General features: G+C 48.7%; 2 protein-coding genes across 6 annotated transcripts; one reads left to right on the top strand and one right to left on the bottom strand.

Annotated features, from left to right (window-relative positions):
* Positions 1-11,039: 11,039 nt before the first annotated feature.
* Positions 11,040-14,790, top strand: FAM219B (family with sequence similarity 219 member B). Of its 5 annotated transcripts, none has more exons than XM_032865072.1 (5): positions 11,040-11,312; positions 11,523-11,610; positions 12,307-12,384; positions 12,791-12,839; positions 14,305-14,790. In XM_032865072.1, exons 1-5 carry the CDS (start codon positions 11,099-11,101, stop codon positions 14,467-14,469), a joined length of 594 nt encoding a protein of 197 aa, XP_032720963.1. In that variant the 5' UTR covers positions 11,040-11,098; the 3' UTR covers positions 14,470-14,790. The 5 variants fall into 5 exon arrangements, with proteins under 5 accessions (XP_032720963.1, XP_032720961.1, XP_032720965.1 ...); XM_032865070.1 differs by having other exon boundaries at positions 12,791-12,993; positions 14,302-14,479; XM_032865074.1 differs by having other exon boundaries at positions 12,791-12,949; positions 14,302-14,414.
* Positions 14,791-17,899: 3,109 nt separating this feature from the next.
* On the bottom strand, positions 17,900-25,270 carry MPI (mannose phosphate isomerase). The gene is made up of 8 exons (XM_032865069.1): positions 25,165-25,270; positions 24,549-24,676; positions 23,461-23,661; positions 22,606-22,747; positions 22,077-22,259; positions 20,160-20,333; positions 18,990-19,192; positions 17,900-18,626 (listed from the first exon to the last, which is right to left on the bottom strand). The coding sequence occupies exons 1-8, from the start codon at positions 25,178-25,180 to the stop codon at positions 18,408-18,410; spliced, it is 1,266 nt and encodes a 421-aa protein (XP_032720960.1). The 5' UTR covers positions 25,181-25,270; the 3' UTR covers positions 17,900-18,407.
* Between the last annotated feature and the right edge of the window lie 717 nt (positions 25,271-25,987).

The following is a 25,987-nucleotide window of genomic DNA, read 5'->3' as shown; positions in this document are numbered from 1 at the left end:
CTCCTTCTGCCCGCTTCTGCCTGCTGATCCCCCTGCTTGTGCTTGATCACTTGCTCACTCTCTCCTGATGGACAAAATCTTAAAAGGAAAAAAAAATAATAATAATAATTAAGTCCCAAGAGGATAATTGGAAAGATGGTGTTAGTTAAAAAAAGTATTGGTACTTCCTTAACGTGCTGGAGATTTTGTATGGAGCTGGAAAGAATTGGTAGCTAGTTGGAAGTCTTTGCATAGTAAGTTCTGTTGAGATTTCTAAATTTTGTTTTTGCCTAAGTAAGTCATTTGTACTACTAGAAACAGATGGGTACTCTAAATTTATTGTAAATGCTAACTTTTAGGCCCCTTAATGTTTGTTACAACAGTACCTTAGACTGTAGAAATAAGCACTGCATTTTAAATTGCTCTCATTGGGACCCTGGGTGGCTCAGTTGGTTACGTGTCTGCCTTCAGCTCAGGTCATGATCTCAGGGTCCTGGGATCCAGCCCTGCATCAGGTTCCCTGATTCCCCCTCTCCCTGTGCTGTTCTCCCTGCTTGTGCCTTCTCTGTCAAATAAATAAAATCTTTCTTAAAAAATTAATAAATTGCTCTCATTGTGTATCTCCTTTGTCTCCAAGATAAGTGTGGCAAAGTATAGCCCTCAGGCCAGATCCAGGCCATCACCTGTCTTTCTACTGCCCACAAGCTAAGAATTGTTTTTTACATTTTTAAATGGATAAAAATCAATACATTAAGATTTTGTGACAAAGTTATATGAAATTCAGAATTCATTGCCCATAAGCAGGGAACACTGCCACGTAGTCATTTGCATATCATCTATGGCTGCTTTTTTGAGTTTTTATGTATTTTAAGTGGTTTTTTTTTTTTTTTTAAGATTTTATTTGCTTGACACAGATCATGAGTAGGCAGTGCAGCAGGCACAGAGAAAGGGGGAAGCAGGCTCCCTGCTGAGCAGAGAGCCTGATGTAGGGATCCTGACCTGAGCCGAAGGCAGAGGCTTTGACCCACTGAGCCACCCAGGTGCCCCTTAAGTGTTTTGTTGTTGTTGTTGTTGTTGTTGTTTTCAGGATTTTTATTTATTTCTTCAGAGAGAGAGCAGAAGCAGGGGGAGCAGCAGGCAGAGGGAGAGGGAAAAACAGGCTCTCCGCTGAGCAGAGAGCCCGTCATGGGGCTTAATCCCAGGACCCTGGGATCATGACCTGAGCAGAAGCAGCCGCCTGACTCAGACCCTCAAATATTTATTTATTTCTTTGTGTGAGAGAGTGCAAGGCACAAGCAGGGGGAGTGGCAGGCAGAAGGAGAAACAGGCCCGGACTGGGCAGGGAGTCTGATGCTGGACTTGATCCCAGGACTCTGGGATCCTGATCTCAGCTGGAGGCAGACACTTAACAAGCTAAGCCACCCAGGCATCCCATTAAGTTTTGTTTTTGTTTTATTGTTCTGTTTTTTAAGATTGATTTATCTGAGAGAGACTGAAGTTCTTGCGCACATGCACGTGCATCCGGAGGAGCAGAGGGAGTCTTAAGGCAGACTCCACACTGAGTACGCTGCTTGATCTCAGGGTTTTGACTTGAGCTGAAATCAGAAGTCAAGATTTTTTAAGTGTGCAGTTCAGTGGCATTAATTACATGTGTATTGTGCAGTCTCCTTCCTTCTTCCTTCCTTCCTTTCTTGAGATTTTCTTTATTTATTTGACAGAGAAAGCACAAGCAGGGGGAGCTAGAGGCAGAGGGAGAATTAGGCTCCCTGCTGAGCAAGGAGCCTGATGGGGGACTGGGATCACAACCCCCGCCAAGGCAGACACTCAACAGACACAGCCACCCAGGCGCCTGCCTTATGCAGTTTCTGTGGCTGCTTTTGCACTATGATGGCAGAGCTGATAGACACTGTGTGCTATCCACAAGTTCACAAAGTCAAAAATATTTTCTATCTGACAATTTATAGAAAAAGTTTGTCAACCCCTAATAATGGAAATTATTTTCAAAGCAAGCAAATTTCTAAATCCTAGTCCTATTACTAAGCAACAAAGGTGACTAGGTAAATTAAGTCTACTGGTAAATCTCTTGGCTCCTGTCAAATGCCCATTTGCCAGGTCAATTCCCTCATTGTCATAAGTCAAATTTGATTGACTCCTTTACTATGCTGGAGAAAACAGGTTATCTTTTAGCTTAATGGACTCTAGTTCTACCTAAAAGAAGTAGACAATAAGTAATGTTCACAATTTAAAGAAAAAGTATGCTTCCACAGCTTGACGTAAAGGGCTTCTACCCTAACAGAATGGGGTTTTGAACTTGCTCTTTCCTTATTCTTTATTTTGAAAAATTAAAAACTAATAGTTTGCTACATTTATTTTATTCCTACTATATATACAATTTTTTCCTCAATCATTTGAAAGTAAATTGCAGTCATGGCATTTTACCCCTAAATACTTAAGCAGCTATCTAGAAAAAAAGGATTTTTCTCTTCCTACATTACCACAATACTGTTAATATACTTAAAGAAGTTTGGGGCACCTGGGTGACTCAGTCGTTAAGCATCTCCCTTCAGCTTGAGTCATGATCCCAGAGTCCTGGGATCGAGCTCTGCAGGAAGCCTGCTTCTCCCTCTCCCACTCCCTCTGCTTGTGTTCCCTCTCTCGCTGTGTCTCTCTCTGTCAAATAAATAAGTAAGTAAATAAAATCTTTAAAAAAAAAAACTTTGCCATAAAATGCATACAGTCCATTTTTCTGGAGAGTCCAGGCAGTGGTGGTTTAGAATGCCCTACATTCGGCTTTCCGTTTGCTTCCTTGTTATTAAAATCCAGTTAAACAATTTTTGGCAAGAATACTACACAGGTGAGGGGCGCCTGGCTGGCGCAGTCAGTAGTGTGTGACTCTTGATCTCAGGGTTGTGAGTTTGAGCCCTATGTTGGGTGTAGAGGTTACTTTAAAAAAATTAAAAATTGAGGCACCTGGGTGGCTCAGTTGTCAAGCGTCTGCCTTTTGCTCAGGTCATGATCCCCCGGTCCTGGGATTGAGCCCCATATCAGGCTCCCTGCTCGGTGGGAAGCCTGCTTCTCCCTCTCCCACTCCCCCTGCTCATGTTACCTCTCTCTCTGTGTCTGTCTCTATCAAATAAATAAACAAAAACTTTAAAAATGATTAAAAATTAAGGGCGCCTGGGTGGCTCAGTTGGTAAAGCATCTGTCTTCAGCCCAGGTCATGATCTCAGTGTCCTGGGATCCAGCCCCACCTTGGGCTCCACACTCAGTGCAGAGTCTGGTTTTCCCTCTCCATTTTCCCTTCCCTTGCTCATGCTTTCTGTCTCTCTCTCTCAAATAAAATCTTTTTTAAAAAATAAAAATTATAAAGAATACTGCACAGGTGATGTGAGATTCAGTTAGATCTCTTCAAGACGGATGTGATATTATGTCCTAGCATCTTTGTATATTTACCCATCAGCTGATGGGAGATAATAATGTAATAATATAATGAAGAAATGGGGCTTTTTTTTTCTCTGTTCACAATCCCTGGTGTCTCTTCCTTTTGTAAGGATACCGCCCTAGGGTGCTTGGGTAGTTCAATCATTGAGCATCTGCCTTTGGCTCAGGTCATGATCCCAGAGTCCTGAGATGGACCCCCACATCGGGCTCCCTACTCTGACAGCCTGTTTCTCCCTCTCCCTTTGCTTGCTGCTCCCCCTGCTGTGCTGTCTCTCAAATAAAAACTTTAAAAAAAAAAGGATACCGGTCCTATTGGATTAGGGTCCCACCCTTTTGACTTCATTTAATCACTTCTTTAAAGGCTTTATCTCCCAAGAACTGTTACACTGGAGGTTTGGAGTTTCAACATAAGAATGGGGGTAGGGGGTGGATAAAAGTCAGTCTGTAACATACAGGCACACATGTGACTGGTAGAAAAAGAGGACAGGCATTTGAAGCAGATAAGGATTCAACCCCCACCTCCACAACTTGGTGATCTTTGGCAGATCAGTTAATCCCTGTGACCCTCACTTCACTTTCCTTATACATATGTGAAGTGGGTATGATAGTGCCACATAAGAATGTTGTGAGGAGGGGCACCTGGGTGGCTGAGTGGGTTAAAGCCTCTGCCTTCGGCTCAGGTGGGATCGAGCCCAGCATCGGGCCGCGGAGCAGAGAGCCTGCTTCCTCCTCTCTGCCTGCCTCTCTGCCTACTTGTGATCCTTGTCTGTCATATAAATAAATAAAATCTTGTTAAAAAAAGAATGCTGAGAGGATTGGGAAATATATCTTCCCTGGAAGGAGGTGACAACGTGTGGGGATGAAAGTGGAGCTGGTGGGCGCCTTGGTGGCTCAGATGGTTGTGTCTGCCTTTGGCTAGGGTCATGGTCCCAGGGTCCTGGGATTGAATCTCTCGCTGGGCGTCTTCAGCAGACAGTCTGCTTCTCCCTCCTCTCCTCTTCTCCCCATGCTTGTGCTGTCTCTCACTCTCTTTCTCAAATAAATAAAATCTTTAAAAAAAAGTAAAGCTGGTGACCTGGGACCTGACAAAGACCTGCAGATTCATGTAGTTATCTGGTCTGCCAGTAATGGGAGCCATCGAAGGTTAGAGTCTGAATCCTGTGAGATGGGAAAAAGAGTTTCAGAGGGAGGTAGCAGGATGAAAAGCTAACTCTTAATGAACAAGATGCAGAAATCCGCCACAAATATTAGCAAATAGAATTTAATAATTCCATTTTAATTCCATTAAAAGGATCATATTCCATGGTCAAGTGAGATTTATTCCAGGGATGCAAGGAGGTTCGAGGTCTGCAAATCACAATCACTGTGATACACCACAGTAACAAATTCAGGATAAAAACTGTGATCATTTCAATAGATGAAGGAAAAGCATCTGACAAAACTCAAGGTCTATATATGATAAAACCTGGACAAAGTGTGTATAGAGTGAATGTACCTCAATATAATAAAGGCCATATAAGACAAGCCTGCAGCTAACACCACATTCAAAAGTGAAAAGCTTAAAGATCAGGAACAAGACAAGGATGCCCGCTCTCACTACTTTTATTGAACACAGTATTGGAAGTCCCAGCCAGACTAATAATAAAAAGCATCCATATTGGAAAGTAGAAGTAAAACTGTCACTATTTGCATATAACCTGTTATATATAGATAACCCTGAAGACTCCCAAGGAAAAAATGGTAGAACTAATAAATGAGTTTGGTAAAGTTGCAGGGTACAAAGTCGATATACAAAAATCTGTTGTTTCTATATACTAACAACTATCGGAAAGAAATTTAAGAAAACAATCCCATTTACAATTGCCTCAAAAAGGGACGCCTGGGTGGCTCAGTTGCTTAAGCGTCTGACTTCCACTCGGGTTATAATCCAAGGATCCCGGGATCAAGCCTCACATCAGGCTCCTTGCTCAGCAGGGAGCCTACTTCTCCCTCTGCCTGCTCTGCCTGTTCTGCCTGCAACTCTCCATGCTTCTGCTCTCTCCCAGACAAATAAATAAAATCTTAAAAAAAAAAAAAATTGCTTCAAAAAAAAAAAAAACACCTAGGAATAAAGGAAGTGAAAACCTGAAAACTTAAGACATTAATGAAAGAAATAGAATAAGACACAAAAGGAAAGATATACCATGCTCATGGATTTACAAGAATTAATATTGTTAAAATGTACATAAGCAATCTATAGATTGAGTGCATTCCCTCCCAAGATCCCAATGGCATTTTTCACAGAAATAGAACAAAGCATCTTAAAATTTGCATGAAACCACAAAAGACCCTGAATAGCTAAAGCAGTCTTGAGAAAGAACAAAGTTGGAGGCATCGTGCTCCCTGATTTCAAACTATATTTCAAAGCTGTAGTAATCAAAACAGTATGGTATTGGAATAAAAACATTACAGGTCAATAGAATAGAGAGCCCAGAAATAAACCCATATATATATGGTCAACTAATTTGCAACAAAGGAGGCAATATACCATGAGGAAAGGACTGTCTCTTCAATAAATGGTGTTGAGAAAACTGGACAGCAACACTCAAAAGAATGAAACCAGTGTACTGTCTTACACCATACACAAAAATTAACTCAAAATGGATTAAAGACTTGAATGTAAGACCTGAAACTATAAAACTCTTAGAAGAAAATATTGGCGGTAAGCTCCTTGACACTGGTCTTGATGATTTTTGGATCTGACTCCAAAATCAAAGGCAACAAAAGCAACAATAAGTGAAACTACATCAAACTAAAAAGCTGAACAGCAGGTGCCTGGGTGGCTTAGTCAGGCATCTGCCTCGTGATTTTGGCTTGGGTCATGATCTCAGGATCGTGAGATGGAGCCCTGTGTTAGGCTCCACGCTCAGCAAGGAGTCTGCTTGACATTCTCTCCCTTTCCCTCTGCCCCTCCTCCTGCTCATGCACATGTGGGTGCTCTCTAAGATTAAAAACAAAACAAAAAACACTTTTTAAAAAAGCTGGACACAAAACCAACAAATGAAAAGGGAACCTATTGAATGAGGGAAATCTTAGCAAATAATTTATCTGACAATGGGTGAATAGCCAAAATATATGAAGAATTCATACAACTCAAAAGCAAAGGAAAAATAAAAGGAAAAAGAAAAACAAAATCTCTGATTTAAAAGTGGGCATTCGGTTAAGCGTTTGACTCTTTGCTTTCAGCACAGGTCATGATCTCAGGGTTGTGGAATCAAGCCCTCTGTTGGGCTCCACATTGAGCTGGGGGCCTGCTTGAGATTCTTTCTTGCCCTCTCCCTCTGATTCTCCCTCCCATTCACACTCTCTCTATTCAAAAAAAAAAAAAGGGGGGGGGAGAGGGCCCTAATAGACCTAATAGAAGAAGAATGAGGCAGGAATAAGGCAGCTTCAAGAGAAGAGGGAGCAGGGGACGACAGCTGGAAGGACTGTCACCCCAACTCCTCAATTCCTTATTTGTTAGATACAAGATAGCAACAAAGGAGAAGAAAAGAAAGTTATACAATAGCTATATGTCTAGTAGGTAAACAAGAAGGAATGTGAGTCATATGGTGAACCAGGTAAACAAGAAGAGTAAGGTGTGTCTGTCCAGCTGCAGGGATTTGTAGTGTTGGAAGCGCACTTAAAGGGATTACCTTAACCCGAGGCTTTCTCTGGGGCAGGGGAGACCATGAAAAAGGGAAGCAGGGCGGCATTCCACCCTGAGCAGGCCGGGCATCCCCAGCTGCTCAGCTTCAGGGACGTGTATCATCCCTTCCACCAGAGGCCTGCTGCTAGTACATGTTTTTCTCAAGGTCATCTTTAAGGAAGCTTGCATGACCAGTTCAACTCATTTAAAGTTTTATATATATATATATATATATATGAAATATATTAAAAAATTGCTACATATATAAGTAGGTATATGTATATATACATATATGTCGGGATCCCGAGATCATTTATATATATATATACACACATATATATATGTATATATACATATATAATTTATTTGAGAGAGAGAGTATGAGAGGAGAGAGGTCAGTGGGAGAAACAGACTCCCTGGCGAGCAAAGAACCTGATGTGGGACTCGATCCCAGGACCCCGAGATCAAGACCCGAGCCGAAGGCAGAGGCTCAACCTACTGACCCACCCAGGCGCCCTTTAAAAAAAAATCTTTTTAAAAAAAATAAATGAAAACAGCAAAACAGTCCCAATGTGGGATTCGATCCCGGGACTCTGGATCATGACCAGAGCCGAAGGCAGTCGCTTAACCAACTGAGCGACCCAGGCGCCCTAAAGTTATATTTTGAGCAGTATATTATTCTGAGGGATATATATATATATATATATATATATATATATATATATATATATATATTGCATACTATTCAGTCATAAAAAGAATGAAATCTTGCCATTTGCAACAACATGGATGGAGCCTGAGAGGGCAGTATGCTAAGTGAAATAAGTTGGACAGAGGAGGACAAATGCTGTATGATCTCACTCGTATGTATAATCTAAAAGACAAACAGGCACCTGGCTGGCTTAGTTGGTAGAGCATATGACTTGATCTCGGGGTTCTATATTTGAGCCCCACATTGGGTGCAGAGAGATTACTTTTTAAAAAAGTAAAGTATTTAAAAGTATTTAAAGATTACTTAAAAAAAAAAAAGCCTGGGTGGCTCAGTGGGTTGAACCTCTGCCTTCGGCTCGGGTCATGATCTCAGGGTGCTGGGATCGAGTCCCACATTGGACTCTGCTCAGCAGAGAGTCTGCTTCCCCCCTCTCTGCCTGCCTCTCTGCCTACTTGTGATTTCTCCCTCTGTGTGTCAAATAAATAAAAATCTTTTAAAAAATAAAATAAAAATGTTTTTTTTTTTAAATAGGGGCATCTGAGTGGCTCAGTCGGTTAAGGGTTTGCCTTTGGCCCAGGTCATGATCCCAGGGTCCTGGGATTGAGCCCCATAACAGGCTCCCCACTCAGCAGGGAGTCTGCTTCTCCCTCTGCCCCTTCCCCAGCTCATGCTCCCTTTCTCCCAAATAAATAAATATAATCTTTTTAAAAGGGGCGCCTGGGGTGGCTCAGGCGTTAAGTGTCTGCCTTCAGCTCAGGTCATGATCCCAGAGTCCCGCTTGGCAGAAAGCCTGCTTTTCCCTCTCCCACTACCCCCTGCTTGTGTTCCCACTCTTGCTTTTGTCTCTCTCTGTCAAATAAATAAAATCTTTCTTTAAAAAAAGATTTTATTTATTTATTTGACAGAGAGAGAGATCACAAGTAGGCAGAGAGGCAGGCAGAGAGAGAGAAGCAGGTTCCCCGCTGAGCAGGGAGCCCGACGTGGGACTCGATCCCAGGACCCCGAGATCATGACCCAAACCGAAGGCAGAGGCTCAACCCACTGAGCCACCCAGGCGCCCCTAAAACAAAAAACAAAACAAAACAAAAAGAATCTTTTAAAAAAATAAATAAAAACATCAAAACACCAAGCTCAAGCTCATCGATACAGACAACAGATTGGTGGTTGCCAGGGTGTGGCAAATAGGTGAAAGGGATCAAAACAAGAGTTACAAAATAAATAAGGCAGTCTCCCTTGGGGAGTGTAAAGCCAAGTGAGAATAAACACTAAGTTCCTAGAACACTAACTTTTCTAAGTTTACTTTTTTCTTTTTTAAGATTTTATTTTTAAGTAATCTCTGCACCCACCCAGGGGCTTGAATTTACAACCCTGAAAGTAAGAGTTGCATATTCCCCCGTAGGTTACATATCTTGAACTCTTACATGCGAGGTGCCACTCGGAGTACTTCACAATTTAACGTCACAATTCTGTTGGATAGGTACTACTATCCCCATTCCTCTGCGAAAGAAATGAAGATATAAAGAAATTAAACACCTGGCCAGTAAGTGGCAGAACATGTTCAATCACATAACAAGTAACTGAGCATTAATGATGGGAGATCCAGGAGGGACATAAATGAGGGCATGCACAGTCTTGCTACAAAGTTCCCAGAGATTTTGTGACATCATGTGGGTTCTGGTCACGTTTTCTTTGGCCCCTGGTGAAGTCCCCATCAGTTTAACAGGCAGCATAGCCATGAGAAAAACATGTCTTCGGAGTCCACAGGGAGCTGGGTTTAAATCCCCGGATTCCCACTTAACTGGTGAATTTGACCAAGTCTCAGCCCCGTTTGACTAATAGGACTCAGAACCGGCTACAGCGTTGTCATGAGAATTCAATACAAAGTTGAGCCATATGGGGGCGCCTGGGTGGCTCAGTCCATTAAGAGGTGGAATCTTGATTTTAGTTCAAGTCTTCATCTCAGCTCAGGTCTTAGTCTCGAGGTCCTGAATTCAACCCGGTAAAAGCACTCCACACTAGGCCTGGAGCTTACTTTTAAGTTGAGCCATATGAAATTGCTGTTTCTGGACGTCTAAAACAGGGGTCCGGGCGCCTGGGTGGCACAGTCCATTAGACAAAGGACTCTTGGTTTCCGCCTGGTCATGATCTCAGGGTTGTGGGATAGGTCCCACTTCTCACTTTGTGCTCAGCAGGGAGTCTGCTTGGGGTTCTCTCTCTCTCTCTCGCTCTGCTCCTCCTGCTCGTGCTCTTTCTCTAAAATAAGTAATTTGTTTTTAAAGAGTGTAATCTACCAGAATAGTTAACATTCTTCTGTGCTTCTGATTTTTCAAAAACTCCAGTGCTAAATTTTTTTTTTCCCTATCCTGCCTAAGGCATAGTCCTGCTCCACTGTTTGGGTGGCCCTGGGGACTCAAAATTGCATATTGTTGATCTACTCCGTGGAGGCCAATCAATTAGCCTGTGGCGGCCTCATGGGATTTGGCAGTTCCTACAAAGATGTGGAACTTCTTTCCAGCCAGCCACCAGCACATCCCTTGGGGGCAGGAGAAGTCAAGAGCCATGACAGCCCCGTGCCCTACCACACACAGATTCAGTGCACTTTCACCCTTCTTTCCACAGCCTATTTTGCACTTATTTTCGCTGTACAACAGGCAGTGATATTGGCTCCATTTAAAAATGTGTGAACAGAGGGTTAGAGAGAGGGGGGCACCAAGTTGTGTTGGAAATAACGTGGGTTTGATGTTAGATGGATCAGCGCCCGCAATGCCTCTAGTGTCCGACGGGCTCAAAGGCCTTGAACCTCTCCGACCTGTTTCGTTTCCTGGAGAACCGCGCTTAATTTCTCCTTCCTTCGTAACAGCTTAGGTTCAACCCAGGTTCTCCAGGGCTCGCCTGGGAGCTCGGGATGTGACGAGATGACCCCCACTCGGAGACATTGCGGAGAGCGCGTGCGCGCCAGGGGGTAAAGGGCTTCGCCCAGCGCGCGCGCAGCCACGGCCCTGCATAAATATCGATATTTTCTTTCCACTGGTCACCGAACTGGCTTCGACATGCCCAGGTTCCGGCAGACTGCAACTACCACAGCGTCTCTCAAAAGCCGGAACTGAAGGTGCCCCGCCCCCGGGAGTGCGGAACAATTGTGCCTTCCCCTCTGCAGGCGGGCCCGGAAAGCTTAGGCGGATACGGCCCGCGCTTGCGCGCCGCCATCTTTTTCAGAAAAGACCGCCTCCCTCTCTCCCTGCCCACGACTAGTAAGCCAAGAGGCGGGGTTCTGCGTCGCTGCGGGCCGTGGCCAGGGCATGGCGACCGCGAATCCCAGCGGGCCCGGGGTATGGATGTCTACCCCGGGACCGCGCCCCGCCGGGACCCTGGACTGCGCAGCGGGAGCTACGGGGCTGCCTTTCGGGCGAAGCGGCAGTGGAGTCCCCCGACTGGGGGAGCGGCTCCCAGCGGTTGTGGAGAAGAGGGGGCCGTACATGGTGACGCGTGCGCCTTCCATTCAGGCCAAGCTGCGTGAGTGCGGCCCGGTGGGGGGTGTCTCTGCCTGGGCGGGCTACCTGGTTCCCCGGGCAGGCTCTGGAGTCCCGCCGGGGCGACCCCGGAGGGGGAGCTGCAGCCCGCTCCCGTCTCCGAAAATCTGTTAAGAGAAAGCGGGCTCCCGGCGTTTTGGGAGACACGGCGGAGTGGGGAAGACCCCCCTGACCCGGGCCCTTTGAATTCCAGAGAAGCATCGGGATCTGGCCAAGGCTGTTCTTCGGAGAAAAGGCATGCTGGGGGCCTCGGCGAACCGCCCCGACTCTTCAGCGAAAAGGTCTCAGCAGGCTCTACCTCCTCTGTGCAAGCAGTTTCCAGAAAAGGCCTTGGTCCTCAGGCTGGGAGACAGTTCTCCCGTTTTAAGACCGAGCTACTGATTCACCTGACGCCAACCCGTCTTTTTCACTATTTTAAAATGGGAAGAGGAATGACCTTTTCTTTTCCTTTAAGGATGTAATGATGTCAAGAAAAGGGCTTTGGAATAACAGTTTTGTTAGTGCATAGGATCATTGTCTGGGAGCAGCACAGTGGCTGGGTTCGCTAGGAGTGAAATTAGAAAGCAGTGTGGGAACAGCCAGTGCCGTATTTCTTTTTCAACAGAGTGGTAAAGTCTGAGGGCTGAGCGGGACCTTTTCCAGAGCCTCTTATAGGTAAGAGCTCAAACTCGAGAAGAGATTTGCCCCCAGAACTTGCAGTTTTTCTGTTCTGTGTTAAACTAAGCTGAAGTGGGGGAGTTTTTCTTCTACTGGAAAGAATAGGTGTGCTTTTCCTCAGGAGCAATAGGGGGAGTGGTGTGGGGAAGTGTGTATTCCCAGCGGCTGCTGCCGATACAGGGCAGGCCGCAGTGGCTGTGTGACAGGAAGGCCAGACAGGCGTACTACAGTCAGTCCTTTTTCCATAAGGGCAAGGACTCTGGCTTTCTCTGTGAACTATTGCTTCATCTATGCTTGGTCTCTTCCCTGTCTACCCTCAGGTCAGTGAAGTTTAACAAGGGCTATACGGCCCTTAGTCAGAGTCCAGATGAAAACCTGGTGTCCCTCGACTCTGACAGGTGAGTGGTCTCCTTGAAAATAGCCCTTGGGGAGTGACGGGTAAAGCTGCAGATCTCGCCCAAGACCCTTCATGCATGTTCCAGAGCAGTCTTCTTCAGGGCCTTATCCCTTCCCAGGATAGCTGGGTTAGAGGGCTCAGGTGCTCATGCTGCCCTTCGATTTGGAGCACTAACCTTGTGTGGGGGAATCATCCTCCCCTCTTACAGCTTCATTGTTTGTGACAGTGACCCCATCCCTGCTGGAGCCAATGGAAAGAGCCAGTGGTATTCAGGACGGATTCTGGGCTTGAGTTCTGTGATGGTCTTTCACAAGTCGTCCGGATCCCCTTGCATGCTCTCCACCTCGCCATTTGCAGCTGAGCTCCACAGGCATCCCCCTGAACTGACTGTTTTCCTCTTCTCCTAGTGATGGGGAGCTGGAATCCAGATACTCCTCCGGGTATTCCTCTGCAGAGGCAAGTCCAGAGCGCCTTTCTGCACGGGGCCAGGCTGCAGGCAGCGTCACCGCCACTGCCAAATGCTTGTCTTGTGCCTGCTGTGTGCACGGCACTGTGCCAGACTTCCGGTCTGTTCTCCAATCTTCTGTTCTGCCTTACTCCCCCAGCAGAGGTATAGGTGTCTGAGGAAAGCTGTTGAAAATCCAAGAGACCATAGATCTTTAGGGCTCAGAGGACCTCACAAGTCTTCTAGCCCAGGCAACCACTTAGAAAAGGAATCCTCATGAGAAATCCCACCTAAGTGTTTACCAGACTCTGCTTGCTTGAATGCTTCTTGTAACTGAGTACTTACTCTCTCCAGGAAACCTTGCTGCCTGCTTTCCCTCCAACACACATACACAAACACATACAAATTCCTTCTTCAGGTAGCTCTTAGAGAATTCTTCCTTATTAATTTGAAGTGTCTCCTGGAGGATGGAGTCAGGGGTCCTAAGCCTGCCCTCCAGTGTCACCCAGTAATTCCAGTGTCCCTTCCTTTGATTGCCTTTTATCTGTGATCAACATTCCTGTCCCTCCCATGGCCATCCTCCACCAAGCTTTTCTTCAGGCCAAACAACTTGTGTTCCTTCAGTTGTTCCCTCAATGGGAATTCAGACTGAGATACCAGTGGGCTGGCCTTTTGCACACATTTCCAGAGTGACGGTCCCAGAGACACAGGGATGGAAAGATGTGGCATGTGCAGCTGACTGCCTTAGATAGAGGCAGAGTGCTAGAGACACGACTGAACGCCACTGGTGTTTTCCTTGTTCTGGAAACCCTTGGCCACCCCTCGAGCTTTTGCCAAAGAGAATAGAAGCAGTTTGTAAATTTCATCCTCCTTGAATATCTGGGTGTCTAAGACTAGACTAAGAAAAATTAGCTAAGAGCCAGAGAAAGTTCTACACTATTCCCGATCTCCATTTCCTTTTGCCCAATGGAACTGGTGAAGCAAGGCTGACAGGTTCCACTTTGCAGAGAACAAAGCTTTGCTGGCATAAAGGCTAACGTGTTTAACCAGCAGTGGGGACAAAGCTGCTCCCCACCCTTATCCTGTGTAACTCCTCTTCTCCCCCATTGTTCTGCTATCACTGTCCCATATTCCTCAGTGTTCACAGGGACCAGTCGTTCTGAATGGTCAGGCTGTTGACTCAAACATAATCTGGAATCTGATATTTCCATCAGATGCCTTAGGATTCTTCAGTGAGAACAGCTCCCCTGGGGGTTAACAACACGGCAGCCAGGGCGGTGCTGGCTCAGGCTGCTTGGGGCCCCTCGGTGCTGGGTTGGGACACTTCCTCATGTAGTCCGGCAATACATGGAGTTGGCCTGAGGGTGGAGATTGGACAGGAAACTCTGGTAAGGGCATGTAGGTGTGCCTTTCAGGCAGCAGTCATTTCTGCTTTGCCATGTGGCTTATAGTTCTCTCCTCTTCTGTTCTTAGCAGGTGAACCAGGATGTGAGCCGGCAGCTGCTCCAGGATGGGTATCACCTGGATGAGATTCCAGATGATGAGGACTTGGACCTCATTCCTCCCAAGCCTATGGCCTCTTCAACATGCTCCTGCTGCTGGTGCTGTCCTGGGGACTCTCCTTCCTGTACCCTCCAGTAGACATAACCCCCTAAGATGGGCCCTGCTCACCATGTCCTGTAGAGCCCTGTGGGCCCTTCTTAGGTCACGGAGTGCAGTGGGGAGTGCGGTCATCCCCAGAATCATTGGAGGCACTGACCCTCTTGGAAGGTCAGTGACATGCAGTTAACGCCTTACGTGGTGCTTCTCAGGCCAGAGGCCCCCGTCTGGACCATAGGGTGATAGGTGGAATTCTGCAGTTTTCCTCTGCTGTTAGAGTTTGGAAAAACCACTTTAATAACGGCAGGAACAGAGGAATTCTGATTTCTTGTGGTGACAAAGTTGGCTAAGGAAATCTTTTAGATATCTGGTGTTTGTCCTGCTCTGTGGAGAGAGAGCTTTTGTGCCCTGGCTATGTTGGATGGTGGTGTATGGAAGCAGAAAATAGCACTTTATGGCTTGCAGCTGGGAGCCTTTGAAAAAAATAGCTGAACTATTTGGGACCAGTTTAAGAAATTCCACAATGCTCTGTCTTCCTGGCTCCACTATGAGACCCTCAAGAAAGCATAAAGCAAGGCCCTTTGGCCTTCTTCCCCTTGCATCTGTTTGGCTCTGGCAGGGAACACAGCACGCTGCTTGATGGCACAGCAGGATCAAGGCTTCCAGAATCCCTGGACCCGGACCATCCTCAGCTGGCTTAAACTGTCTGGGCGGGTTTAATGACTGGTCAGCCCACCCCCTAGTTGGAGAAAAATTGCTCCACTATGTACATATTTATTTATTTTGTCTTTCTCTGGTCACCATTCTTTGCCTTGGTCTTAGCTTGTTCAACATCCAGTCTTTTGAGTGTCAAGGTTGGGTGAAAGGACTGGAGCTCGCTGGGAAGCCTGCAGGTGTGGGTGACCAGCAGAGGGAGTGGCAGGGATCGGTCAGGTGCCTTCCTATTTAGCTTCTGAAACTTGAGAATAGCAGTGGGTGAGAAGTGTACTGGCTGGGCTGTGTGGGGCTTTGAGGTGGGCAGAGGCTCGCAGGATGGCAGGGGGAGGGACGAGTGCTGGCTCCCAGGGCCCCTGCCTGAGGAGATCATTGGCCATTGCAGAGGGCTTCCCCTTAGATACGGAGGATTGGGCTTTACAAGTAAACCTCTGGGGCACCCCAGCCTCAGCCCTGTGTGAACACAGCTGAGACAGGCATAATCTCCCCCAGTGACCACACCTCCACCCCAGATGGTATCTCTTGCTCTACCAGTCTTTTCTAGACTTGTTTTCAGGGGTTCTTTTTTGGGGGTGGGGGAGGCACAGCTCATCTAGAGCTGTGGTGAGAACTGAAGGTGAGTGGACACGGCTCCCAGCCTAAGGGGCATGGTAGTCAGGATTGGGGTGTGGGCGCCACAAGGGAAGTGCCTGATCTGGTGATTTATTCAGTGTTCTGCGGCATCTAGAGAAATGAGGGCTGACACGGACTCTTGTTCTACCACCATGAGGTGATTGGAAGTCTGAGGTCAGATGATGAGGGTAACCTGTCAGTGCTTGATTGGCCTCTATCTTGGTGCTTCTGTCAAATCATAGAAAGTTGAGAAGAATACATGGTACCCAGAGGGCTGTGGTTAGCATTTTCTCATCTAGTAGCATCACAGCAGGTGGGAGATGGGATGGAGGCCTCCTCAGGCACCCCAGGGTCAGGGGAATTGGGGACGCAGATGGTTTCGGGACTGGGACTCTGCAGTGCCACACTGCAGGTGCCTCATGTGCTGAGCCCTTGGCACTCATGCCTGCAGGCATCTGAAGACAGGAGGAGCCAAGGGCTCCTCCACAGAGACTATCTTCAGGCTGTCATGGTTTCTGCAGAGGTGCCAGAGTGCACATGAAGAGAGGGCACAGATGCAGGGCAGTGTGGAGAGACAGTGGTGGTGGCAGGAAGCCCAGTGGGGCCATGTTTGTGTGGGGAAGCTGGTTAGGACAGAATTAGTTAGCAGCAGCTGTGGGTGAGAGTGGCAGCAAGACCCCAAGACCAAGGCCCTCCAGATGGTTGTTACTTTAAGTCAACACGGATGTATTTGAATCTGTTCCTGGATGACGTTCCAGAACTGGTTGACTCCATGTGGAAAACATTATCTTTGTGGGGAAAGTTGCAGAACAGGGGGATAGGAAGGGTAGAAATGGTCTGTTGTTTGGGGCCAGAGGTCCCAGGCTAAAATGTCACCAGTAAAGGCACCAAGGTGCCTACAGCCAAACTGCCTTAATTCAGAGAGCTGGGTAATCTGCAGGTCACAGTGTCCGGCGGGGAGAGGGGTGTACTCGCACTTAACCTCACAGAGGAATATGTGTATGGTGTTTACAGAGTACTCTACAAAACTCTTGGCTTACTTAGGCTTCTACAGCTCTGGAAGTTTTTAAGAATAAATACAATCATGCTAGTTGAGCTGTGTCTGTGTTCCATAGGATTTTAAAGCAAGGCCTAAACTACAGCCCTCTGAATTGTGAAAGGACCCTCACAGCCTCAGTTGTGGCCATTCCTCCTAGGACGGCCCTCTCCCTGCTGTTCCCAGTGGGCACCATTGTCAGGCCGGCACCATTGGAGGGAGCAGGATTTTGCACAGCACTTCTCTCCAGATGGTGTTCCTTTTGGCAGACCCTTCCTTTTTCAGGTCATCTTTTGTTTTTAGCTGAAGAAAATCTGGAGGCCAGAAAAAACCCCAAAACATATTGGCCAGAACTTTTCTGAAGGTAGTTGGCTAGATTTCCCTGGTGCAGGGGGTCTAGTATGGGCAGCCACCCAGAAGGATCCTTTTGTGCCAGTGTGAACCCTTACTCTGCAGGAAGGCCTGAACAGCCTGGGGCTCTGCTTAGTCTGGGGTGACAGGACCTCAGACAGCTGCGCCACCTCCTGAAGAGGTGTATCCACGTCTAGAGGGTAAGCACGGGGAGATGATGTTCTATGCACTTCCCTCCAGGTTAGAAAAACTAGCTAGGTTTCTCTTCACAACACAAATGGGATCACCCTGTCCCTGAATCCCCAGTGTACAGTGACTGAGCATGTTCTAAAGAAGTGACTGACAAACTTTCTCTGTGAAGGGCCAGTCACTACTTTGGCTACGCAGGCATACAGTCTGTGCGGGTTCCATTTTGCTACTGTAGCCTGAAAGCGCTGGGCCAAATGTAAGGGACAGGTGTGGTCTGATCCAGCCTGCTGGCCTTGGTGGGCTGATCCCTGCCCTGAGGCCAAGTGAAAACAAGGAATCTCGCGCTACCTGTCTTTAGATTCACCTTCCATGTCTGCAGGACCCGAGGTCATCTGCAAGCTCTGCCACTAAGGCTGAAGTGGGCTGCCCCTCCCATATGTTGCTATTAAAGGGCTCCATACATACTCACCTTGGGAGCTGTTGGAAGCAGGAATTAAAGCAAAAACTGGACGTCCAATCCAGGAAAGGCTCGATCAGCCCACTTCAAGGACTGGAACGCTGAAGGCTGGCTGCTCTTACAGCCTCAACACAAGTGATCTTTTAATTGCTTTGACAGAGCCAGAGGGTGACAATGAGTAGTAGTAGTCCGCAGGCCTACTCTTTCCCCTCCTTTGCAGCTGAGGAAATGGGCAGTCCCAGGGCCAGAACCCTGTTCTTAGAAATTACCTACCCTCTTGCTGTGAGTGATGCTGAACAAATTACAGATTTTTACCAGCTGCCTAATGCTGTGGGCTGGAACAGAGCTGCTGCCTCCTGCCTTGAGGAGAGCCTGGCTCGGGTACGGTGAGAATACAAGCGGAGTTTCAGGTCTTCGTCCTCACCAGGGCCCTCCTCCCAGTAGAAGAATGGTTTATCCAAGGCTTGCTCTGGAGTTACTACCTTCAACCTCACTACTCTAACCCCGCTCTTCCAGGGCATACCCAAGTCCAGGGCAGGGACGGGGTTGGAGCTGGGCCTGAGGAGAGGCCGGCCAGGACTTAGGGTAACTGTCAGAGGAGAGCCAGGAAGGCTGTGGCCTCTACAGCAGGCAGCAGGCACGGAACATCAGTAGGTCATCGGGCACAGTGAGCTTCAGTGAGACGCTCTCATTGGCCCCAATGAAAAGCACCCCACCGCGCTGCAAAGGGATTGGCGTCTGGGCTGTAGGACTGCTGGCTGTCACTCTCCCCTGGACCACCAGTAGGATGCTGGCAGAGTCCACTGCCAAGATTTTGTATTCAGTGATGGAGCTGGGGACCTGGGCAGGAAGAAACAACAGGATGGTGCAGCTTGTTTTCTGTGCCTGTCAGCTTCCAGGGGGAGGCCCAGGACAGTCTCAGGGGCAGCGAGAGGGAGAGCGTGGCCACCTTCTCCCCCACTGTTCAGGCTCTTGTCAGCATGGAGGCCCATGTCTGGTCCCTGGTACAAGGAGGACTGGGCAGGCCCTGTGGCTGTGGCTGTCATGTGTGGCACCCCCCCCCCCCCCGCCGACACCCAACATCCAAGTGTGCTTAAAAGAAAGGGAACACTGCCCCAGGTGTACTCTGCACTGTGGTCCTTGCCAGGCTTTTTCATGCCATACGAAAGATACTCACCATAGCCACCACCACCCTCTACTCACCTCAATTTTCATGACAGTGAAGTCTGGCACAGGAGGGTCATAGATAGAGAGGTAGGGGTCTTCCTGACTCCGAGTTGGAAGAAAGAGCCTGTCCTTGCTGGGGATATAGCTGAGCATCTCACATAGGGTTGGCACATCAATGAACTTGGGTGTCAAGCCAGCACGAACCGTGTTGTCTGAACACGCCATGCACTCCACACAGTCTGGGGACAGATAGTTGTCATGTGCTAACTTGATGAAGGATGTCTTGGAGTTTGGCTCACCAGGGCTGGGCCTCCTAACCTGAGGGCCATGAACCCCCTGCAGAGTTATGCAAAAATGTGTGAACTGCACCATCAGGAGAATGGGCTAAGATACGGAAAACAGGTGGTAAGTCACGTCATGTTAGCCCCTGGGGGAGCCCCAACCTTCCCCAGACTATTCTACCACGGAATCCTATCCGTGAGTAGATAAATAGCCAATAGTCAAAATGTGACACCTTTCTGTGGAAATGTATTTTCTCACAAAAATTTCTGGATAGATAGGACAGACAGGCTGAAATGATGCAGGGGAGAGAACAACAGCCTCGATCCAATGTAGCCTGGGTTCAGATTGTTCCCACACATGCAGACGGGGTAGCAGGAGAGTATCGTGACCTCACGGGTCTGTGTGAAGATTCAAGCAGTGTCCAGCACTAAGCTGGCATTCTTCATCCCTACTGGCCACTACCCAGCCCATCCCAGGAAGCCTAGGTCAGATCTGGTGGGACCTTAAAGGTCTCTCTTTGACCTCCCCCTCCCCCTTTTATCTAAATGAGGAAGCAAGGCTTGGTAATGGGGTTCGCTGCTAAAACATGGCTCACCTTGGGGCACCTGGCTACCTCAGTCAGTGGAGCATGTGGCTCTTGTTGATCTTCAGGCTGTGAGTGCAAGCCCCACACTGGGTACAGAGATCACTTAAAAATGAAATTTTAGGGGCACCTGGGTGGCTCAGTGGGTTAAAGCCCCTGTCTTCAGCTCAGGTCATGATCCCAGAGTCCTGGGATCGGGTCCTGCATCGGGCCCTGCATCGGGCTCTCTGCTCAGCAGGGGGCCTGCTCCATTCCATCCCCCATCCCCCCATCTGCCTCTTTGCCTACTTGCAATCTGTCAAATAAATAAAATCTTTTAAAAAAACACAAGTGTGGCTCACCTCCTTTCAGGTAGGCATGGGGCACATTAGCCTCCAGAAACATGGCCTCTCCCGGCTTCAGGGTAAGCAGGTTCAGGAAGTAGATGGCAAAGCATCCAATATCACCGGGATACTGCTGGTGCAGCTGCAGTAACAGCTCCCCATAGATGTCTTCCATATTGTTTCCAGCAGCCACTGATGGTCACAGAGCACCCCAAGGCCACTTAGGAACTCTCAGTGGTATTCACAGCCCCACCCTGGCCATCAAGTCCTGGGGAAGTCCCTGCCCAGGGAAATCCAGAAACAGGTGGGTGTGTTCTCCCAGCCACATCCCCACCCTTTGGGGGCCCGCCTTCCTTCATCTTCCAGCCCATACAGATGCCATTTTCCCCATTCTGACTGCTTATATTCCCAGCATTATTCTGGCCACTGAAAGGGCTAAAGTTTGGGGCCAGATAATCCTTTGTTGTGGGGGCTGTCCTGTGCTTTGTAGATGTTTCAAAGCATCTTTGGCCTCTACCCACAATATGTCTCTAGGCAAGTGCCAGTGTCCCCTGATTGAGAACCACTGCTATAGAGCTTGATCTATTAGGGGATAACCCAAGAGTTCCATATGGGGTGAACAACTGTCCCAGACAGACCAGGCCCTTCCCTTTTTTAGCCCAGAAAGCACTGTGTCTCAGAAAATCACTAAGTCCCAGGCAAACCGAGATAGTTGGTCACCCCAGAGAGCAAGAGGCAGAATATGCCCAGGACCAAAAATGTGTCCTCAGCCCGGGCTAGAGTAGTGGGGGAAGGCTTTGGAAATGAGGGGAGGGCAGGGAGGTGAGCTGAAATTTCTTGAGTGTGCAGAGAAGTGGGGAGGGCATGACTGAATGAAAGCTGAATGTGTCAGTGCCACATTGGTCTGGATTGGAGGGTGGTTCTGAGTCTGGATTGGAGGGTGGTTCTGAGTCTTCACAGTAAGACGTGAATACCACCTCTGTGCTAAATACTGGAAACACACAAAAGCCAAAGAGCCAAGTCCCTAGCCTGGAGAAAACCCCAGCTGTCACAAGCGTGTCTGTAATGAGCTAGACTCACAGGTGCTAGAAACAAGGGGTTCTGGGAGCTCCCGGCAAGAGTAATCTGTTCTGTCAAGAGTGCAAGAGGCCCCAAAGGGGAGACATGGAAGCAGAGACAACACCAAAAACTAAACGAAACAAAAAAAAAAAAAGAAAAGAAAACAAAGGATACGCTTGGATAAAATAATTCTCTGTGGCTCAGAGGTAGCAGGCGAAATGTGTAGAGAGAGAACCAGAAGAGCTTCGGGGGTCTCCTAGAGAAGGGGACAGGGCCTCATCATGCAGGCCCCATAAGCTCACAACCGGAGTCCTTCCTGCCTTGCTTGTGTTGACTTCCCATGCAAATGTGACAACCACACCCATCACAGTCATTTCCTGAACTCTCCTTAGTTAGCACAAGGTTGGGCACAGAGCAGGTATTTAAGGAAATGTGTGTATGTATGTATGTGTATACATATACACCAAAAAAAAAAAAAAAAAAAAAAGATCTACTGATCGAAAGTTCTGGGCTTCAGGCCTTCCAAGAAAAGGAGATGAGGATTCCCTTGTCCCCTTCCTGCTCTCTAGCCCCAAAGTACAAACCCAACCACGGGGAGCAACTGTAGGCCCGGGGACGTCTCAGAATGCCTAGGTGGTAAGACCTCCTAACAGTCGTCCTGGTCCATCTGTCTCCAGCCCTCTAGAGCCAGTTAGGAAGCAGCACTCAGCTAAGGGCCCTGCTCCACAATGACGGAAAGAAATGCCCATTGCTAACAGCCCATCTAAGTCATCTAAGGCCCATTTTGGTGTTCCACTTGAGCCAATGCTCCACGGACTAGTGTCTGCGCTGGGGCCAGGCAGGAGAGGGCACTGCACCCAGGCCCACCACACCCACCTTGCTGGGAGATCCGCTTCACCAACAGGTTGAGCTGCTCCACCACCACCTTCTTCTCACTCTTCATCAGGTGGGAGAAACAGCTCTGCAGAGCTGAGGCCGCCGACTGGGAGTCACTGCTCGAGCTCTGCTTCAGCTGTGCCACTGCATTATCTCCAATCAGAAACTGGAACTCAGGCACCTCTGCAGGAAGGCCAGGCCAGGGCCCATGTCAGGACCAACAAGATGGAACCCAAAGAAGCAGGAAGTCTGAGGAGGCCTCCCCATCCCATCCCTCACCAAGGAGCCACACAGTGCTAAGCAAACTCGGAGGTGAAAACCGGCTGCTCAGCGCCAGCCTCAGCAAGCACACCTGAGCCTGGTCTCACAGGCCCACTCCATGGCTTCAACAATTCATCGGGCCAACCAGCCCCTCACTTCCTGTGACACTTAGCCTCTGTTCTCTGCCACTGTTCCAGCTCTGCCTGGGGTTGCCCATGCATCGTACGTAGGCCCAGTATACATATTCTAGCATTTTGCCCAACCTTACCTGTCAGAAACGTCACAATTTCCTCAATGGGCCGGAAGCCACACAAGCCCTGGAAGGAGGTGAGGGCAATGGCCATCTCTGGCTTATGGTTGGCATCAGGGTAGTGCTGTGGAGCCTGCAGATGCAGTTTCTCTGCCAGCTCCTGTGGGGTGGCCAGGAGAAGAGGAGGATGGTCAAGGTGCAGTCATCACCTAGCAGGACACCAGTCCCACCCAGCCCTTGCTCTCTACCCTCCCAAGTTGCCAGACAGCAGTTGGCTTCATACTTTCAGCAATGAGCCCAATCAGGGCATAATGTAGAAACTCAGGGTTCACTCAAACCAGGGCAGGAACACAGGCCAAATCTGGGGGAGACTTTAAGAGGCCTGAACTGGAAATCAGGAAGCCCAAACACCAAGCCAAGCTCGGATACGAACAAGCAGTGTGACTCTGGCTACATCCCTGTCTTCCCAGGTCTTACTCTGCCCTCTAGAAATGAGAAGTTTGGACAGACAAATGCCTAGGAGCTGAGGCAGCAGCTAGGATGACTTCCCTGCTCTGGAAGGTGAACTCTCCTAGAGAGCCAGCGGGAAAAACAGCAGATATGAATAGTCCTGGGTTGCATGAGGGGAACCCAGGGAAGTGCATGGAGCAGCTCTCTGACACGGGCTGGTCAGCTGTCCACTGAGACTTAGCTGCCAACCTGTATCACCAACATCCAGCCTTCCAGAGCTAAATTGGGAGTCGTTAGGGCTGGATTTAGCTTTGGGCTGGAGTGCAGCGTGGGTGGGGTAAAACGCAGCAGTAAAAGTAGGGGGAGGGCCTTGACATGAGTTCTGCTGTACCTTGACCTCTGCACCCCACTCCGGTCCTATACCTTGTTAGGGTGTGCCTGGATGGACAGCGCCGTTTCAACCGAGAGTACTTTGAAGAGGAAGGGCAGCTTGCCATCAAAGGTCTCCTTGACCTTTGAGCCCAAGCAGTCCTGGTTCTCAGAGATCCACTGGCTTAGGGTCTTCTGTGAGAAGCGATTGTCGAGGATCTTGGCATCTCCCCGGGGGTGGGACCCCATCCACAACTGGAAAAACAGGAAACTTGAGAGGGAAAGAGGAAGAACCTGGCACCACCAACCTGAATCCTGAATGGAGCCTCCCATGCCTGGGTGTAAATGTTCATGCCATCACAGGCATACAGGAAAGCAGCAGACCCCAGGACACCAGTAGTGCAGAGACCCAGTTCAGGCTCTGCTTGCAACCAGATGTGGAGGCCTGGGCTAGTTACTTCTAGTCAGTCGGTCTCAATGCTCTCATCTGTCCAATGAGAATGACACCTGCACTGTCAAGGTCACTAAAAATCTCTCTCAGATGGCTCTGGGAAGTGTTAACATTCACTTATTCCAATCTTAAAAGTGGAGGCCTTACAATGCTTTGGCTTTATCTCACCTAAATGAGCAAGAAAAATACATATATTAGGCTATTAAAATGTAAAACCTAGTCAAAGTAAAAATTTTAATTGTCCAAGAGGGTTGAATTAAAATTCAGTAAGTGCTGAGAGTTCTTGGGGCGGGGGGCAGGGAGAGGGTACCAGAAATCGGCCTATGATGACAAAACCTCTCTTCTTTTGGTGCTGCCATCTGGATTCATCACTTTCTGGGATCTGAAGAGCCAAGAATAGCCTCCTCCCTCTTTGCTGCTTCCCTCTCCCAGCTTATCCACATGACTTACCCCAGGCCCTCTGAAAGGAGAAATCCCTTTGGTCTCACCTGCTGTTAAAGTGAAATACAGGGGCTCCTGGGCGGCTCTGTCATTGCCTGGGATGGAGCCCTGCCTTGGGCTCCCCACTCAGCAAGGAGCCGGCTTCTCTCCCTCTGCTCCTCCCAACTCCTGCTCTCTCACACTCTGCGCTCTCTAATAAATAAATAAAATTTAAAAATATATATAAGGTGAAATACAACCCGGGTCTCACCTCCGCATATGGCTTGTCCTCTGAGATCTGGGCCTGTGGGTCACTGCTGGCCAGCAGCCGAGCCACTTCACTGCTGGAACCCATCTTCCCCCAGGCATAGTGCTGCACCGTACAGGAAAGCGGGAATACTGGGGGCAGGGAAGCAGAAACAGTGGGTCAGCTTCCACTCCACTCCTGAGGCCTGACCCTACGGTCTTGGGAAAACTAGACACGGGCTGAGGGTTCTGTCTGGGGGACAAAGTCAAATAAGGGGTCTGTAGGTTGTTGGGACCCTTCTCCGCAGGCGAGATGTTCCCATCTGTAAAGCGGACAGTAAGGCTTCTCCGCAGACGTGAGGGAGATAGTTGTGTGGAGGGACGGGAAGGGAGCGGGAGGAACCTCTTGCAGGACACGCCGTCTCGAAGTGACCCACGCGCGGCTCCTCCCCTCAAGACTCTCCTGCGAGCGCTGAAATAATGGCTCAATCCCTATCGCAGGTGCCCCCTCCTCTGTCCAGAGCCCATCCGTCTTTCCGCAGAGTCACAAGCCTGGTCCCACCTGGCATATCAGGTCGGGAAAGATCCCCGCGACGCAACCCACCCCCACGTTCCCGTCAGCACCCCAGTCCGCAGCCCACCTTTCTGAACCGCCATCCTCCGGGTACCGGCCCAGGCCTCTGGCACGTATGCCCTTCCCGTCAGCACCCGCGGCCCTACTGCTCCCAGAGCTTCATGGGAAATGTAGTTCCTCGAGAGCCTTCTTGGAGGCTCTTGCGCCTTGCAAGAACACTCCCCGAACTCCGAACACTTTTTCTGGCTCCAGCTGTCACGAGGAAGGAGCCTCCAGCAGCCCAGAGACTTCCTGCCCACAGTCCTGGGTCTCAGTATTCATTCGTTCGTTCCTTCACCGGACACAAATTTACTGAGCACTGGCAAATTGCCATGGGCTGACGATACAGCCGAGAGCAAGACAAAGATCCCTTTGCCTTTATAGAGCTTACATTCTGGTGAAGGGAAGACGGGCAAATAAATAAGTATAATAAATAAGTAAATCACATGGTATGTTGAAAGATAAGTGCCACAGAAAGTAAGGGGGGGGTGAGAGTGGGAAGCTGTTTGCAGAATTTTAAATGTCTTGGTCTCACTGAGGAGGGGAGGCTTGAGCACAGACTTAGAGGTGAGGAGGAATGTTCTGGCAGAAGAAATAGCTTGAGCAAAGACTCCACGATGGGAACTTGGGCACCTGGGAATGTGCCTCTCCTATTCTGGAGTAAAGAGCGGAGAGGCCAATGAGTGTGTGGAGCAGAGTGAGCATGTGTGTGGGTGCAGGGTACACGTGGGGTGGTCAGAGAAGAAAGGCAGTGGGCAGAACTTCGCAGGCTATTGTGAGAACGTCAGGTTTTACTGAGTAGTTCAGTCAGTAGCAAAGAATTGCTGTGATCTAAGTAGGGACTCACTGAT

This window comes from Lontra canadensis, unplaced genomic scaffold (genome assembly GCF_010015895.1).
Source record: "Lontra canadensis isolate GAN:19392208 unplaced genomic scaffold, GSC_riverotter_1.0 scaffold28, whole genome shotgun sequence".
NCBI lineage: Eukaryota > Metazoa > Chordata > Mammalia > Carnivora > Mustelidae > Lontra > Lontra canadensis.
The sequence above is the reverse complement of the archived record's forward strand: the minus strand, read 5'-3'. Positions and strand labels throughout refer to the sequence as shown.

What these genes read in the sequence shown, in the direction of transcription:
- FAM219B (XM_032865070.1), top strand. Translation starts at nt 11,099, where the DNA reads ATGGCGACCGCGAATCCCAGCGGGCCCGGGGTATGGATGTCTACCCCG. An exon ending in TTCCATTCAGGCCAAGCTGC is followed by an intron (nt 11,313 to 11,522) that starts GTGAGTGCGGCC and finishes TTTGAATTCCAG; the next exon opens with AGAAGCATCGGGATCTGGCC. An exon ending in GCCTTACTCCCCCAGCAGAG is followed by an intron (nt 12,994 to 14,301) that starts GTATAGGTGTCT and finishes TTCTGTTCTTAG; the next exon opens with CAGGTGAACCAGGATGTGAG.
- MPI (XM_032865069.1), bottom strand. An exon ending in GAAGCGGATCTCCCAGCAAG is followed by an intron (nt 20,334 to 22,076) that starts GTGGGTGTGGTG and finishes TGTGACCATCAG; the next exon opens with TGGCTGCTGGAAACAATATG. An exon ending in CCATGCCTACCTGAAAGGAG is followed by an intron (nt 19,193 to 20,159) that starts GTGAGCCACACT and finishes ATCTGTCCCCAG; the next exon opens with ACTGTGTGGAGTGCATGGCG.